The 17,468-nt window shown below is 43.9% G+C and overlaps 1 protein-coding gene across 4 annotated transcripts in view; it reads left to right on the forward strand.

Annotated features, from left to right (window-relative positions):
- nr2c2 (nuclear receptor subfamily 2, group C, member 2) overlaps nucleotides 1–17,468 on the forward strand; it is a 62,176-nt gene that overhangs the window by 34,245 nt on the left and 10,463 nt on the right. For 3 of the 4 annotated variants that reach the window (XM_060931557.1, XM_060931555.1, XM_060931556.1), the window contains 7 exons: nucleotides 6,770–6,970; nucleotides 7,406–7,511; nucleotides 7,617–7,798; nucleotides 14,295–14,443; nucleotides 14,993–15,083; nucleotides 15,225–15,361; nucleotides 15,462–15,636. In XM_060931557.1, coding sequence (XP_060787540.1) covers nucleotides 6,770–6,970; nucleotides 7,406–7,511; nucleotides 7,617–7,798; nucleotides 14,295–14,443; nucleotides 14,993–15,083; nucleotides 15,225–15,361; nucleotides 15,462–15,636 — 1,041 coding nt within the window. The remainder of the gene's footprint in view (nucleotides 1–6,769; nucleotides 6,971–7,405; nucleotides 7,512–7,616; nucleotides 7,799–14,294; nucleotides 14,444–14,992; nucleotides 15,084–15,224; nucleotides 15,362–15,461; nucleotides 15,637–17,468) is intronic. The other variant, XM_060931558.1, reaches the window with a different exon arrangement.

A 17,468-nucleotide genomic window follows, 5' to 3' on the forward strand; every position in this document is an offset into this window, starting at 1 on the left:
CCCTTCCTGTATAAGTGATTGGTGTTGCAAGTCCAGTCCAGCTTGCTGTCCAGCCAAAGCCTAAGGTACTTGTAGGAATCCACAACCTCCACCTTGACTCCCTCGATCAGAACTGGTCGTGACCTTGGTCTGGACCTCCCAAAGTCCATGACCAGCTCCTTGGTCTTCGAGGTGTTGAGCTGTAGATGGTTCCTGTTGCACCACACAGCAAAGTCCCTCACCAGGCTCCTATACTCCTCCTCTCTGTCGTCACTGATACACCCAATGTAGGCTGTGTCATCAGCAAACTTCTGAATGTGACACAGCTCCGAGTTGTAGCAGAAGTCTGCGGTGTACAGGGTGAAGAGAAGAGGGGCCAGCACCGTGCCTTGGGGTGCTCTGGTGCTGCTAATTACAGTGTCAGACGTGATGTCCTTCAGCCTGACATACTGCGGCCTGTCAGTGAGGTAGCTGGAGATCCAGGTGACCAGGCAGGGGTCCACTCGCATCCTGTTCAGTTTGTCCTGAAGCAATAGGGGCTGGATGGTGTTGAAGGCACTCAAGGAGTCCAAGAAGAGGATCCTTACTGTGCCATTTGCCTTATCCAGATGCGAGTGGGCTCGGTGTAGCAGGTAGAGGATGGCGTCTTCCACACCAACCCCTGCCCGGTACACAAACTGCAGACAGTCCTGGGCACGTTGTACCTGGGGTCTGAGGAGGCTGAGGAAGAGCCGCTCCAATGTCTTCATCAGATGTGAAGTGAGCGCCACCGGTCGGAAGTCATTCAGCTTGCTGGGCCGATTCTTTTTGGGAACTGGAACGATACATGATGTCTTCCAGAGGGTTGGCACTCTCCCCAGCTGCAGGCTGAGGTTGAAGATGCATTGGAGTGGTTCACCCAGTTCACCAGCGCAGGTCTTCAGTAGTCGGGGACACACCTTGTCCGGGCCTGCTGCTTTCCTGGGGTGAAGCTTCCTCAGTTGACCCTGACCTGGTCTGCAGTAATGCATAGAGGAGTCTGTGTTGAGGTGGGGGAGGAGGGGGCTGCTGTGATGACTGGGGGAGGTGTGTTGAGGGAAGAAGGAGAGATGGCTGCAGTGAGGGAGAGGGTGGGGGGGACGTGGGCTGGTTGAACCGATTGAAGAAGTCATTCAACTCGTTCGCCCTCTCCACTGTCCCCTCAACGACTCTGGTCTTTGTATTGTGGCCTGTGATGGTTTTCACGAATTTCATTGCATCACAGCATGCATTTATTCTCTACTTCATGTTCAAAACCACTATGTTTCCTTTGCTCAGAGAGAGTAGAAGCGTACATCGGAACAGAGAAGTCATAGAAAAGGGATTCAAAGATGAAGCTCGTGGCACAAAGAAAGGTCACGTTCATTAACAAGGGAATGTACAGGGGAGTGTGTGGCATTCAGGGTTCCCGCTGGCGGGGAAAATTACGAGCGGTCATCACAGTGACTAATGTATTTGTCATATTTTATCATAAGTCATCTTTTATAGAAATCCCTCCATTTGCTGAAATCCATCCCCAGTGAAGAGACTGCAGGAAGCCAGAGTGTAAACAATGAGCACGTGCTTGTGACCAGTAAAAATTGACGAGACTTAATGACCACATGAGCACCAAACTTTTGACCAATTGCAGTGCATCTTAATCAGCCTGGTGTGGTGGTGTAATCATCTCTGCGTGAACCGAACAATGATGCAGTCTAAACTGATGAAGTTTTTTTGGGCGGGCTTCTCCAAGCACTGAGGATGATTTAAGGGCTGAAACAGGCATGGGGGAGGCACACTCAGAGCCCCTACTGTCCACGAGCACATCGGACAGGGTCAGTAATACAGGGGTCGGTGTAATTTAAAAAAAAAAAAACTGCCAAACTGAAAGTGCTGTTAGCCAGCACGTGACAGAAGCGCTCTATGTTTGGGAGGGCATGGCGTGTTGAGTCCCCGCGGCGGACGTATGACACAAAACGCGGTGTCATTCTGTGTTCGGTTCATAAATCGACCGCAAGTTCAGATTCCTTCACTCCGTAAAAACACGAAGAAGAAGAAGAAGATTCCTTCACTGTTGGTTGTTCCAAGACTCTTCTCGACTCTGTTCACTTGTAAATCAAGTTTTGTGTTGAAATAAAAGGTAAGGGGAGTCCTAATGTCTCTTTTGTATCATTCCCTGCTGAAATATCCTTAAGTAAGCTCAAACTAAAGAGGTTTATTTTAGCCTGATGGTGCACAGGGCACCCAAAATCAAGTCTTTCTTATTAGAGGCTGGAGCGGAGCGCAAATTTTATATATAGTAGAGAGGCCTAGCTGTATCTGTACAAATATTTGAATTGTGCCAATTTGGTTGGTATAAACCGGTATTAAGTCCACTCTGATAAGTCAGTAACTAAAAAAAAAATGCAGACTAAGTGAAGAATATTTCTTTGACTTGATTTTTCAAGGAAAAAAGTGGAGAATATTTTTCAGAACCCAGGGGGAACCCTGAGATACCGTGACTAAAGTCACAGTGATTTGCGCTAGCGCTTACAAACCGGGACGTCTGGTCACCGTATCCTATGGAGCACTTGCATGTGACGTCACAGCCGATCCAGATTGTGACAGACGCCATCTTGTCGGTCAAACGCCATATTCCGCCTTCTACTTCTACTTCTGGTTCTACTTCTGCTTTTACTTCTACCTTTTCTTCTGGAAAACCCTACTATATACAATTCTACTACAACGGCTGTGGCTACAAGCTCTCCCTACCTGTGCACGTTTTTTATGTTTTTTGTGTGTATTTTTGCGTGTTGTTCGTCTGTACCGGACTTCAATATCCACTACAACCGTATGGACTTACTGGACATTGGTTTCCAGCAGAAAATGACGGTTTGTAGCGATTTCCATCGCATGCACAACATTCCGGACGAGATAGCGAGACCAGCGGGGTCTCCGTGGATTGTTATCGGAAGCAAAGCGAAGGAGGCGGCGTCGGGAGTGGAAGCAAAAGCGAGGCTGCAGAGCCGGCCTGCTGACTAAGCTCAGAAAACAGCCACTCAAATCTCCACTGCCAAGCCTCTACCTCTCCAACGCCAGATCCATGTAAACAAGACGGACTATTTGGAATTACCTTATTCTATTCTATAATCGGCTGGTCAGTGCTATACTCAATACTTAAGTGACTTACCCATCCAATGAGGATTCTTGTTTACCAGATGCCACATCTGAGTCGCTGACAAATCCTGAATTTCTGTAAAGATAACTGTCCAGAGATTTATAAGCACGCAGTGCTTCACCACTGAACAGCGAGGGAAAGTTAATGAGGTAATTATACACGTCCGGGTATTCCGCTGGCAGTTCAAAATCCAGTCGTGAAAACTCCGTCCGGTAAGCCATAAGGGTCACAAATCTGTAGATCGTTTATTTTAGACATATATCTAGTTATCTGTTCATTAGAAAAATGAGCCGTGTAGTCCGTCGGTTGAAATTGATCCATTCTGTACACGAGTGCAGCAGTATTCAGCAGTGTTTTTTACCGACAAGATGGTGGTTGTGTACTTTCCGGTCACGTGACTGCAAGATCTCTATTGAGGTATTTCACCCACGTGACCAAGTCATGTGATGCTGCCATTTTGGACGGCACAGCTCGAATCATTTTGAATGCGAGGAAGGCGACAAACGAAAAACAAAAGAAAAAGGAGCGAGATGCAGAAAACACCTTCACTATCCAGCGACGTAGGGCATTTACAGGGTGAGCAGAGGGAGAGGTATTTGCAAAAATTGAGGTTAGCAGGCTTAGAGAACGACGTTTACCTGCTTCCACCAGGATTGTTCACTGACCCATCGCCATACACAGGTTTGGGCGATTAGAATAGAATATTGAATAGAATATTATTTTCCTTTTGATGAATAAAGTTTATAAATACTACTTGTATCATGTCATAGCCGGAGCGCGCCAGCGAGCTCCCCCGGCGCGCCAGCAAGCTCCCCCGGCGCGCCAGCGAACTCCCCCGGCGCGCCAGCGAGCTCCCCCGGCGCGCCAGCGAGCTCCCCTGGCGCGCCAGCGAGCTCCCCCGGCGCGCCAGCGAGCTCCGGCTATGACATAAGTAGTATTTATAAACTTTATTCATCAAAAGGAAAATAATACATGACAAACAGGAGAACAAAATGTCTGCTACATGCAACCCTAGACAAATTAACACTGCCTTGTTTCACTGCTCAGATGGGTTAACAAACACTGACCCATTTACTTTTTGCTATATATTTTATCAAAATTGCGTTGACTGATAAACTAACCTGAAATTAAATGATCACTGCAAAGTCTGGAGTACTCTGTTGGCTCCCAATCCTGTCTTTTCACAGCTGCAATCCATTTGGCCCTCTTGTCTGGGTCAGTAGGAAACCGGTAAAAGGAGAGTCCTGCACACTGTCCCTGTCTGTTGTGGCAGCCCACAGCACAACAAGCAAACACCATGGTTATTTATAGAGTGCTTACTGACAAATTAATCTATTCTAGGTGTCTGTAACACGTTTTTTCCAAGCTGGTTCTCCCTCTCTGTCTGCAGCATTAGTATGTAGCTTGCCGTCCAAAATGGCGGACACCGGGGCGTCATGTGACCCTGTGACGTCAGGTGAAATACCTCAATAGATCCAGAATGGTAAGAGATAGAGAGTGATGCTTAGTGAGGAAAAAAGCCTGTTTTTCATGGATCATTCCGGTTCGGTGATCTGGATCAGTACTAAAAGTCATTAATTCAGCCCAGAGGTATTCTGTATGTGAAAGTTGGTGATGATTGATTGGTTGAAAACTGAGGGAGAAGTAACATCCTAAAAACATTAGGAGAGTAATAATAATAATAAGAAGAAGGTAGAAAGATCCTGAGTGAGAATAACAATTTGCGCCAGCACTGCTTGCGCAAATTAAAACTAATAATAACGGTCAGATTGCAATCATGAAAACAGTTATGTGAACACCCTCTGTTACACAGGATTGAAGTGGTGACGTGAAGCACCACTAGTAAACAAACTATAACAACTTGAAGGAGGAGGGATATACTGGTTTACCACTGTCCGTCCGAAACACCCTTTTTCTCAGCAACCACAAATCATAGCCACTTGGTACCAAACTTCAGCTTGGGGTTCTATACCGTGTATACCGTTTTCAGGTCTGTCGCTCATCGACTTCCTGTTTACTGACTGAATGTATTCACGAAACATATAGGGTGCATTTACAAAATTTTCATAACGCTTTTCTCAGCAACAACAAATCACAACTGCTTGATATTTGGTACCGAGCTTCAGCTTGGGGTTCTATACTGTGTATACCGTTTTCAGGTCTATCGCACATCGACTTCCTGTTTACCAACTGAATGTATTTCCGAAACATATATAGTGAATTTTGACGCTATTTCAAGAAGCAAAATGCTATTTCAAAATGATAGTTTAACACTGCTCTTTATAGTACTTGTTTCAGGGTGAATTATTTGTTGAAGTCAACATTCATAATAAGTGTCCTGTTCCTTCGATTGCTTGCATTCTGATATAAGCAAGTGCGGGGGTGTACGTAAGTGAGCAGTAGCTCACAGTTTATCGTGTTTATATTCATGAACTAATTACTTATGGTTAAGCATGAAAAGGTAACCATTATCAGGCATGTTAGTTGGTTATTAGACCTTTTGTAGGCAAGGAATTTTCTGTAGCTGTGCCTTGACAAATTTTAGTCAAATATCCTTTCGCCATAGAGTTAGTTTTAGCTAAATGTATTTATTTTACCTTCATCTTACCAGGAGAGTCCCACTGAGGTACAACTTCCTTTGCAAAGGAGAGCTAATTAAGAGACTGCAGAATTGGAATTTTGACCTCAGTCAAAACTTTGGTTAGTCTGTTTGATTATATGTATTATGATCTACACACCATACATTGGCGGGGGCTTTGAACTAATGAAAGATTAACCAGCACACTCGACACATAGTGTAATATTTTATTCAAACCAAATATTCAAATGGTAATTGGTTGTAAGGTTTCTATAAATGTACGTATGTGTGTGTGTTTCAAGTCAGTCTGTAAAGAGTATGTGTGTTCTATTTTTGATGTTAATGATGACCAGTCTTGAACAGCAGCTTTCATGTATGGAGATGGCAACAGACTTGGCAATGAAGATGCCAATGTTAGTTTATTACCTAAATATGGGGCGTGTCAGCACAAAATGTTCAGTGTAGCAAAAGTTCCTATCGAGATATAGTGGTTTGAAACGAATCAAAAAATGATCTATATATTGTTTTTATTCCCCGCTGGCCGAAAGGCCCGAAGGGGGATTATGTCGTGGCGATGTCCGTCCGTCTGTCTGTCCTGGGAAGGGTACTCACCTTCTGAAATCAACTCCTCTCACAATATTTGGAGGAATTTCATGAAACTTGGTAGGATTCTTTGTTATATGTCGGTAATACGCATATTGTGATTTCGTTAAATTCAGTCACATTTTACCAGAGTTACAGCCCTTGATTAACAAAATGATACTTTGACAATTTCATGAGAGCGTGTTTTCCTTCTGACATCTACTCCTCTCACAATTTGTGGAGGAATTTCATGAAACTTGGTAGGATTCTTTGTTATATGTCGGTAATACACATATTGCAATTTTGTTCAATTCAGTTGCATTTTACCAGAGTTATGGCAGAGTTGCCAGTGGGGGATATTGTGCTCTCGGAGCACTCTTGTTCTAATTTTGCTGTAAATCGATCCATTTTAAATCCATAGCATTAAAGAGAGAAAATGATCATACTAATAGCATGCTTCTGATCGTCCTGCTCAGATTGTGACGGATCAGCAGACGGGACAGAAGATCCAGATTGTGACGGCTGTGGATCCAGCCAGCGTGCCCAAGCAGCAGTTTATCCTGGCTGCTCACGATGGAACGACAACGGGCAAAGTTATCCTGGCATCCCCCAGTAGCCCAAACACTAAGCAGCTCATCTTCACTACATCTGACAGCCTGGTACCTGGTCGAATACAGGTACACGCACAGTGTGTAGTACATACCTGTTTGTCAGCATCAGTGGAAAACGGCCAACACAGAACTACCAACTAGATGTTGTTTGGTCGCGGACTATTTGTAAGATATGGTACTGTGTGAGCCACCGGGACAAGTGTTTTGGCGAAGGGGTATTTCTGGGGTTTTTAAACATGTCAGTATCACTGCTGCCTCTGATACACTTGTTCCAGCACCAAACACAACACTGCCATGTCACTACCATATCAGTCATCACTGCTGTGCTGAGAATAATCTATTACACACATAATATCTGGTGAGAAGTGGTCCCATTTATAATAACTAATTCATACCAGCAGTTCCTGTCTATAACTAATAGACTGGTGTCTCAGTGTAGGTGTTAAGTATGATCATGTGTTGAACAAAGACGGTGACTTTTCCCCTTGTGTGGTGGTGCAGTTTGTGACAGATGCAGTCTCGGTGGAGAGGATTCTGGGTAAAGGAGGGGAGGTGGGCCGACCGCAGCCTGTAGAGTACTGCGTAGTGTGTGGAGACAAAGCCTCAGGTAAAAACCCACACAAATTTGCACGAGCACCTTACATATGCTTGCAAGTTTACATGCATCTGTGTCATACATTTAATACATTTGTGTGGGTGTGTGTGTGTTTAGGGAGGCACTACGGAGCTGTTAGCTGTGAGGGCTGCAAGGGCTTCTTCAAGCGAAGTGTCAGGAAGAGTCTGACCTACAGTTGCCGCAGCAACCAAGACTGTGTGGTCAACAAGCACCACCGCAACCGCTGCCAGTTCTGCCGACTCAGGAAGTGCCTTGAGATGGGCATGAAGATGGAGTGTGGGTGGTTTTTTTTCTGTACATACACTGGCACTTTTTTTTTTTTTTCCCCATGCACTGAAATATATTGACAAAATGCTATACAGAAGTGTATGAAAGTATCAACTAAAGATGCACACATACACCAGTCAGCCATAAAATTAAAGACACCGACAGGTAAAGTGATTTACATTGATTATGTTGTTACAAGGGGCGGCATGGTGGTGTAGTGGTTAGCGCTGTCGCCTCACAGCAAGAAGGTCCGGGTTCGAGCCCCGTGGCTGGCGAGGGCCTTTCTGTGTGGAGTTTGCATGTTCTCCCCGTGTCCGCATGGGTTTCCTCCGGGTGCTCCGGTTTCCCCCACAGTCCAAAGACATGCAGGTTAGGTTAACTGGTGACTCTAAATTGACCGTAGGTGCGAATGTGAGTGTGAATGGGTGTCTGTGTCAGCCCTGTGATGACCTGGCGACTTGTCCAGGGTGTACCCCGCCTTTCGCCCGTAGTCAGCTGGGATAGGCTCCAGCTTGCCTGCGACCCTGTAGAACAGGATAAAGCAGCTAGTGATAATGAGATGAGATGTTGTTACAATGGCACCTGTCAACGGGTGGGATATATTTAGACAGCAAGGGAACAGTCAGTTCTTGAAGTTGATGTGTTGGAAGCGGAAAAAATGGGCAAGTGTAGGGATCTGAGCGACTTTGACAAGGGCCAAATCATGATGGCTAGATGGCTGGGTCTGAGCATCTCCAAAATGGCACATCTTGTGGGGTGTTCCTGGTATGTAGTAGTGAGTATCGACCAAAAGTGGTCCAAGGAAGGACCAAGGTCCAAGGTGAACCGGCGACAGGGTCATGGGCAGCCAAGGCTCATTGATTTGCATGGGACACGAAGGCTAACCCATGTGGTCTAATCCCACAGAAAAGTTACTGTAGTACAAACTGCTGAAAGGTTCATGCTGGCTAAAACACAAAAGTGTCAGCATTGACTTTTTCAGCGGTTTGTGCTACAGTAGCTCTTCTGTAGGATTGGACCATATGGGTTAGCCTTCATGTCCCAAGCAAATCGGTGAGCCTTCAACACCCATGACCCTGTCGCCGGTTCACCGGTTGTACTTCCTTGTACCACTTTTGGTCGATACTCACTACTACATACCAGGAGCACCCCACAAGATGTTCCATTTTGGAGATGCTCAGACCCAGTCATCTAGCCATCACAATTTGGCCCTTGTTAAAGTCACTCAGATGCTTACACTTGCCCATTTTTTCCACTTCCAACACATCAACTCAGAGAACTGACTGTTCTCTTGCTGCCTAATATATCCCACCCGTTGACAGGTGCCATTGAAACAACATAATCAATATAAATCACTTTACCTGTCAGTGTCTTTAATTTTATGGCTGATCGGTGTGTGATTTGAGGAAAAGTGTCGGCACTTTATTAGGAACATACTCATACTGGCTTGGGAGGACCTCCCTTTATTCTCCAAACAGCCGCAATTCTTCCGGGCATCTATTCCACAAGGTATTAGAAATATTCCTTTGAGATTCTGGTCCGTGCTGACATGATCTCCCGTTCCACCACATCCCAAAGGTGTTCCATTAGACTCCGATCCAGTGGCTGGGAAAGCCACTAAAGAACACTGAACTCGTTGCCATGTTCATGAAACCAGTTTTGCTTTGTCACATGGTGCATTATCATGCAACCGTTAGATTCTAATTTCTAATTGAGGGGTACTCAATTAGAAACTCAAAAGGTCCACTCACCAAATTTCCAATCTGTCCAGCGTCCGGAATAGTGATGATTTAATTCCAAAATTAGAACTCCGAACAAAAAAGGCAGTAAATCCACAAAAACGTTTATTGAACTATGCACGAAATGTGATGTGTTCTGTCTATATCAGTGTGAAAGGTGACACCTTTTTTGTGCCGCCAGTTCTTTAAACTTGGGCATGAAAGGTGTGAGGGCCAGGCATAGACACTGGTGTAAATGTTCATTAGTGAGTGTGCTCCTGTATTTGTTCTTCAACATATTCATAGTTGAAAAGGCAGACTCAACAGTATGTTGAAGGGAACATGGTGAGAATTTGAAGGGCCATTTCCTGCAAGACGGGGACACCTGCTCCAGGGGCCATCTTAGTCCAAAAGGTGGCAGGGTCACAGACAGATTCCTGCAGTGCAAGGGTTTCCTGAAGCTCAATCAGCTCTGATTGAAGGGAAGCAGCACTAGCCCATGGGCAGACCTTCAGGGCTTCAGTTGAGAATTCTGTGATTTGATTTTTTTTTTTTTTTTAACCAGGAATGGATTTTCAATGCACAGTAAGACCTTGTTTTCCCAAAGTGAAATCTCCAAAGCGAGTTTCAAAATTTTCAATCAGTTTGTCCAGGAATTCAGCACAATTGTGATGGTGTCTTCCTGAAGCTTGACTTTTCAGTTTTGGGAAGTGAAGCAGGCCCTCCTCCTGTACGTCACTTTTGAATATTTCCAGTTTCCTTTGAAAAGCACGGATAGCTGACATGAGGTTACACACAGTGTTATTTTTGCCCTGGCGCTTCAAATTCAGATCATTGAGGTGGCAAGTAATGTCAGATAGAAATGTAGCAATTTCCATTTTTTCATTGTTTTGCCGGAATTCCACAAATTGTTTTGCTTTTGGACTCTTCTGATCCAACAGAAACATTTCCAGCTCTTTCCGTAGTGTCCAAAACCGCTCCGGTACTTTGCCTTTACTAAGCCACCTGACGTGAAGAAGCAAATCATAAATTCTGCATTAACCTCTGTGAGGAATGAGCGCGGCAAGCGATGCTGCAGAGCAGTTGTCATGACTTCTGAATACTTCTCTCCAAGGCTGGCACACAACCATCTGATGAATGACACAATGGTATGCTTATGAGGTCAGGGTGATGAGCTTTTAAGCGGGACACTAATCCCCTGTCTCTCCCAGTCATACTTGGGGCTCCATCAGTAGCAATTGAAACAACATGCTTCAGGTCTATCTCTCTGACTCTCAACATCTCCATCACTGCTTCATAAATGTCATCCCCTCTTGTGTGCCCATCAAGGGTTGTGAGGCCTAACACATCTTCAAAGAATTCCCCCTTCTCTTCATCAAAAAATCTGATAAACACCAGAAGTTGGGCATTATCTGTGTTGTCTGTGGATTCATCCAAAGCCAATGATATGCGTTTAGCCTTTTTAACAGCAGATTCCATTTGGTCCAGTAAATCATCAGCAAGGATTTCAGTTCGTCTTACTGCAGTGGAATCGGAGAGGGGTATTTGATTTATTTTTTGTATGATGTCATCTCTTTGATTTCCCTCAAACAGAGCGATTGCTACTTCATTCATGCACTCCACGATTTCCGCGTCAGCAAATGTTTTTTTGTGCTTTCCTAAGACCCATGCCACTCGCAGTGAGGCTTCAGTTGCACGCTCCTGTTGTGTGGCTGACCTGACTATCACACTGCGTGTTGCTTGGTATGATACTTGCATTTGGCTTATCTTTCTGGGCTTTACCTCGGAGTTTTGTAGGTAATTCTGCTCAAAGTGGCCATGTTTTGTTTCGTAATGAGGTTTCACGTTTCCACTTTTGACAAGGGCAACTGTCTCATTACAAATTAAACACATTGGTTTCGTGCTCCCCGCAGGCAGCACAAATGCATATTAGTCGGTCCACTCTAACTTAAATTCACGATTTTCGGAATCCACCGTTCGCTTTTGTCATGTTTGGAGCACGCCATGATTTTTGCTTGCTAAACAAACCGGTACCGTTCGCAAATCTGCCCATGTTGTAGTGAATGGTGACCTGCGTGAGCCACAGACAGCGGTGGGGGAAAAACACTCACGGAGCTCACGGTAACACTGAGTTGTCATAGTGATGTTATTATACACATCTGCTGATTGGACATTGGATTGGGCACGAGGTAAGTACATGATTGGAATCGCATCCAGTAGGGGAAAAAGATAGATGGATAAATCTCACTTGGATCACTATGATGAAATTAGAATATTAAATTTCGTCTCGGTCCAAATTTCATTGCGTTTGGGTCCGGATCCGGACCGGAGTCCGCCTATTGAGTACCCCTGCATTAGAAGATGGATAAATTGCAGCCGTGAAAGGATGGACATGGTCAGCAGCAATACTCAAATATGCTGTGGCATTCAAGTGATGATCGATTGGTATTAACAGGCCCAAAGTGCATGAATAAAACATTCCCCACACCATTACACTGCCTCCACCAGCCTGGACTCTTGACACAAGGCAAGTTGGATCCATGGATTCATGCTGTTGGTGCCAATATCTGATCCTACTATCTGTGTGCCTCAGCAGAAATGAAGATTCATCAGACCAGGTTACATTTTTCAGCAATTTTGTTGAGTCTGTACCCACAGCAGCCTCAGCTTTCTGTTCACAGCTGATAGAAGTGTACAGAGTGGCTGTCTGAGTTACTGTAGCTTGAACCCGTCTGGCTGTTCTCCATTGAACGCTCTCATCAACAAGGCATGTGTAGTCCACGGAACTGCCACTCACTTTATTGCACCATTCTGAGTAAACTCTAGAGACAAGTGTGTGTGTGTGTGTGTGTGTGTGTGTGTGTGTGTGTGTGTGAAAATCCTAGATCAGCAGTTCTAGTAATACTCAAACAAGCCCGTCTGGCCCCAACAATCATGCCACGGTCTAAATCAATCACTGAGACCAATTTTTTCCCCCCCATTCTGTTGGTTGATGTAAACATTACTCGAAGCTGCTGGCCCATATCTGTATGATTTTACGCGTTGCACTGCTGCCACACGATTGGCTGAATAGATACAGTGGTGCTTGAAAGTTTGTGAACCCTTTAGAATTTTCTATATTTCTGCATAAATATGGCCTAAAACATCATCAGATTTTCACACAAGTCCTATAAGTAGATAAAGAGAACCGAGTTTAACAAATGAGAAAAAAATATTATACTTGGTTATTTATTTATTGAGGAAAATGATCCAATATTACATATCCATGAGTGGCAAAAGTATGTGAACCTTTGCTTTCAGTATCTGATGTGACCCCCTTGTGCAGCAATAATTGCAACTAAACATTTCCGGTAACTGTTGATCAGTCCTGCACACTGGCTTGGAGGAATTTTAGCCCATTCCTCCGTACAGAACAGCTTCATCTCTGGGATGTTGGTGGGTTTCCTCACATGAACTGCTCACTTCAGGTCCTTCCACAATATTTCGATTGGATTAAGGTCAGGACTTTGACTTGGCCATTCCAAAACATTAACTTCATTCTTCTTTAACCATTCTTTGGTAGAATGACTTTTGTGTGCTTAGGGTCGTTGTCTTGCTGCATGACCCACCTTCTCTTGAAATTCAGTTCATGGACAGATGTCCTGACATTTTCCTTTAGAATTCGCTGGTATAATTCAGAATTCACTGTTCCATCAATATTGGCAAGCCATCCTGGCCCAGATGCAGCAAAACAGGCCCAAACCATGATACTACCACCAACATGTTTCACAGATGGGATAAAGTTCTTATGCTGCAATGCAGTGTTTTCCTTTCTCCAAACATAACGCTTCTCATTTAAACCAAAAAGTTCTATTTTGGTCTCATCTGTACACAAAATACTTTTCCAGTAGCCTTCTGGCTTGTCCGTGTGACCTTTAGCAAACTGCAGACAAGCAGCAACATTCTTTTTGGAGAGCAGTGGCTTTCTCCTTGCAACCCTGCCATGCACATCATTGTTGTTCAGTGTTCTCCTGATGGTGGACTCATGAACATTAACATTAGCCAATGTGAGAGAGGCCTTCAGTTGCTTAAAAGTTACCCTGGGGTCCTTTGTGACCTCGCCAACTATTACACGCCTTGCTCTTGGAGTGATCTTTGTTGGTCGACCACTCCTGGGGAGGGTAACAATGGTCTTGAATTTCCTCCATTTGTATACAATCTGTCTGACTGTGGATTGATGGAGTCCAAACTCTTTAGAGATGGTTTTGTAACCTTTTCCAGCCTGATGAGCATCAACAATGCTTTTTCTGAGGTCCTCAGAAATCTCCTTTGTTCGTGCCATGATACACTTCCACAAACATGTGTTGTGAAGATCAGACTTTGATAGATCCCTGTTCTTTAAATAAAACAGGGTGCCCACTCACACCTGATTGTCATCCCATTGATTGAAAACACCTGACTCTAATTTCACTTTCAAATTAACTGCTAATCCTAGAGGTTCACATACTTTTGCCACTCACAGATATGTAATATTGGATCATTTTTCTCAATAAATAAATGACCAAGTACAATATTTTTGTGTCATTTGTTTAACTTGGTTCTCTTTATCTACTTTTAGGACTTGTGTGAACATCTGATGATGTTTTAGGTCATATTTATGCAGAAATATAGAAAATTCTAAAGGGTTCACAAACTTTCAAGCACCACTGTAATTGCATGAGTGAATAGGTGTACGGGTGTTCCTAATAAAGCTGTGTGTGTATTTTGTTGAAGTAGTTGACTTGGCTCTGTGTGTTTGTGTGATACTGCAGCTGTGCAGAGTGAGAGGAAGCCGTTAGACCTGCCCAGAGAAAAACCGGCTAATTGTGCTGCCTCAACTGAGAAGATCTACATCCGAAAGGATTTGCGAAGTCCCCTAATAGCAACGCCGACTTTCATCACAGACAAAGACGGCACACGGTAGCACACGCAGACTTCTATACTCAAAGTATACTCTTTGCTTTGTGTTTACGCTGTTAGTCCGGAAAACACAGACATGCCTTATGTCACGGCCCATTCCGTACCACCACCCAAAAAGTCACAAACTTGAGAAGTTACGCATAGCATAAAGTACAAAACAAATATTCTACGTAAAGATGATGGGTACATGGTTTTTATTTTTTATACCTGCCTATTCTGAGTGTGGAGCTGAGTCTTGCGTAATTGGTTGCAATTCCAAGATTTTTTTTTTTTTTGCAATTTTGATATTCCAGCAGTAACACTAACTCTCCTGCAGTGTTTACGTCTTTTTAAATCATGATCATGAAAATAATGTGCAAGTTTCCTGAAGCATGGTGCAAAATTATTAAGTGCCGAGGATTTCATCTCTGACTTTGAGCTCTTTATTTGGAGTGTGGAGCCCCATTGATGGAAGCATAGTAGCAATGCTTTTAAGTCTTGTCTCAGTCTCTGTCCTTAGGAAGTTCTTATACCCTAACTGCTTGTTTAAATTGTACATCGTTTCTGTAGCTCTGGGTTATTGGACCCCGGGATGCTGGTGAACATCCAACAACCTGTCATCCAAGCCGATGGCACTTTACTCTTAGCAACAGACACCAAGGTAACATCTTTTTATCGATGAGTATTTTTATGCACCTGTAGTCATGGATACCAATGTACTAATTAGTCAGATCTTATTAAGACAAACTCTTCTAAAATCTTTGCATAATTTGTCCTTAATAATTTGTGATTTGACCTTTAGACAGAGACCGGTCATGGGGATTTAGGCACACTGGCCAATGTGGTGACATCATTAGCCAGTCTTGGCGATTCACTCAATAATGGAGACGGGGACATTTCAGCCGGTCAGCAGGAGGAGTCTGCTAGTGAAATCACACGGTACTGTTTGTGTGTGTGTGTGCGTGCGCGCTGTTGAGTCATATACGGACAGCATGTGTTTAATTTTTATTCTGAAATGAGTGTGTATGTATGCACACAGTGCCTTTGACACTCTGGCCAAAGCATTAAACCCTAACGAGGAGGGGGAGGGGCAGAGCCTGTCAGAGGCAGACTGTGTGGGCGGAGCAACTATACAGGTCATCAGCAGAGATCAGGTCACGCCTCTTATAGAAGTGGAGGGTCCTCTGCTCACAGACACGCACGTCAACTTTAAGGTGCGTCTCTACATGCCAGTAAAACCACTGCCATGCGTTGTGTGTTTATAAACTGTTTAATTATTGATTATTAAGTTTGTTAATAGGCCTAATAAATGACCAAATCTGAGATTATTAGAGCATGATAGTCTTATTTCTTGCATCATCCATATACAGTGCCTTGCAAAAGTATTCATACCCCTTGAACTTTTTCACATTTTTCCACCTTACAACCACGAACTTCAAAGTTTTTTATTGAGATTTTATGTGATAGACCAACACAGAGTAGCACATAATTGTGAAGTGAAACGAAAATGATAAATGGTCTTCAAAATTTTAAACAAATAAAAATCTGAAAAATGTGGTGTGCATTAGTATTCAGCCCCCTGTACTCTGATACCTCTAAATACAATCCAGTGCAATCGACTGCCTTCAGAAGTCATTTAATTAGTTAATAGAGTCCTACTGTGTGTAATTTACTCTCAGCATAAATACACTTGTTCTGTGAAGGCCTCAGTGGTTTGTTAGAGAACACTGAAGAACAAACAGCATCATGAAGACCAAAGAACTCACCAGACAGGTCAGGGATAAAGTTCTGGAGAAGTTTAAAGCAGGGTTAGGTTATAAAAAAAAAAAATCCCAAGCTCTGAACATCTCAAGAAGCACTGTTCAATCCATCATTCAAAAATGGAAACGTATGGCACAACTGCAAACCTACCAAGACATGGCCGTCCACCTAAACTGACAGAGCGAGCAAGGAGAGCACTGGTCAGAGAAGCAGCCAAGAGGCCCATGATCACTCTGGAGGAGCTGCAGAAATCCACAGCTCAGGTGGGAGAATCTGTGCACAGGACAACTATAAGTTGCACACTACACAAGTCTGGCCTTTTTGGAAGAGTGGCAAGAAGAAAGCCATTGTTGAAAGACAGGCATAAGAAGCCATGTATGGGACACAGCAAACATGTAGAAGAAGGTGCTTTGGTCAGATGAGACCAAAGTTGAACTTTTTGGCCTAAATGCAAAGGGCTATGTGTGGCGGAAAACTAACACTGCTCATCACCCTGCACACACCATCCCCACTGTGAAACATGGTGGTGGCAGCATCATGCTATGGGGATGCTTTTCTTCAGCAGGGACAGGGAAGCTGGTCAGAGTTGATGGGAAGATGGATGGAGCTAAATCCAGGGCAATCCTGGAAGAAAACCTGTTGGAGGCTGCAAAAGACTTGAGACTGGGAAGGAGATTCACCTTCCAGCAAGACAATGACCCTAAACATACAGCCAGAGCTACAATGGAATGGTTTAGATCAAAGAATATTCATGTGTTAGAATGGCCCAGTCAAAGTCCAGACCTAAATCCCATTGAGCATCTGTGGCAAGACTTGAAAATTGCTGTTCACAGACGCTCTCCATCCAATCTGGCTGAGCTTGAGCTATTTTGCAAAGAAGAATGGGCAAAAATTTCAGTGTCTAGATGTGCAAAGCTGGTAGAGGCATACCACAAAAGACTTGCAGCTGTAATTGCAGCAAAAGGTGGCTCTACAAAGTACTGACGCAGGGGGGCTGAATACTAATGCACACCACATTTTTCAGATTTTTATTTGTTTAAATTTTTGAAGACCATTTCTCATTTTTGTTTCACTTCACAATTATGTGCTACTCTGTGTTGGTCCATCACATAAAATCTCAATAAAAAACTTTGAAGTTCGTGGTTGTAAGGTGGAAAAATGTGAAAAAGTTCAAGGGGTATGAATACTTTTGCAAGGCACTGTAGATCGGTCTTGGATAAACATAGACCAAATGGTGTCCAAGCAACACCATCCGTATAGTGCAGAGAGAGAGAGAGAGAGAGAG

The sequence above is a fragment of the Neoarius graeffei genome, chromosome 10 (assembly GCF_027579695.1).
Source record: "Neoarius graeffei isolate fNeoGra1 chromosome 10, fNeoGra1.pri, whole genome shotgun sequence".
Lineage (NCBI taxonomy): Eukaryota > Metazoa > Chordata > Actinopteri > Siluriformes > Ariidae > Neoarius > Neoarius graeffei.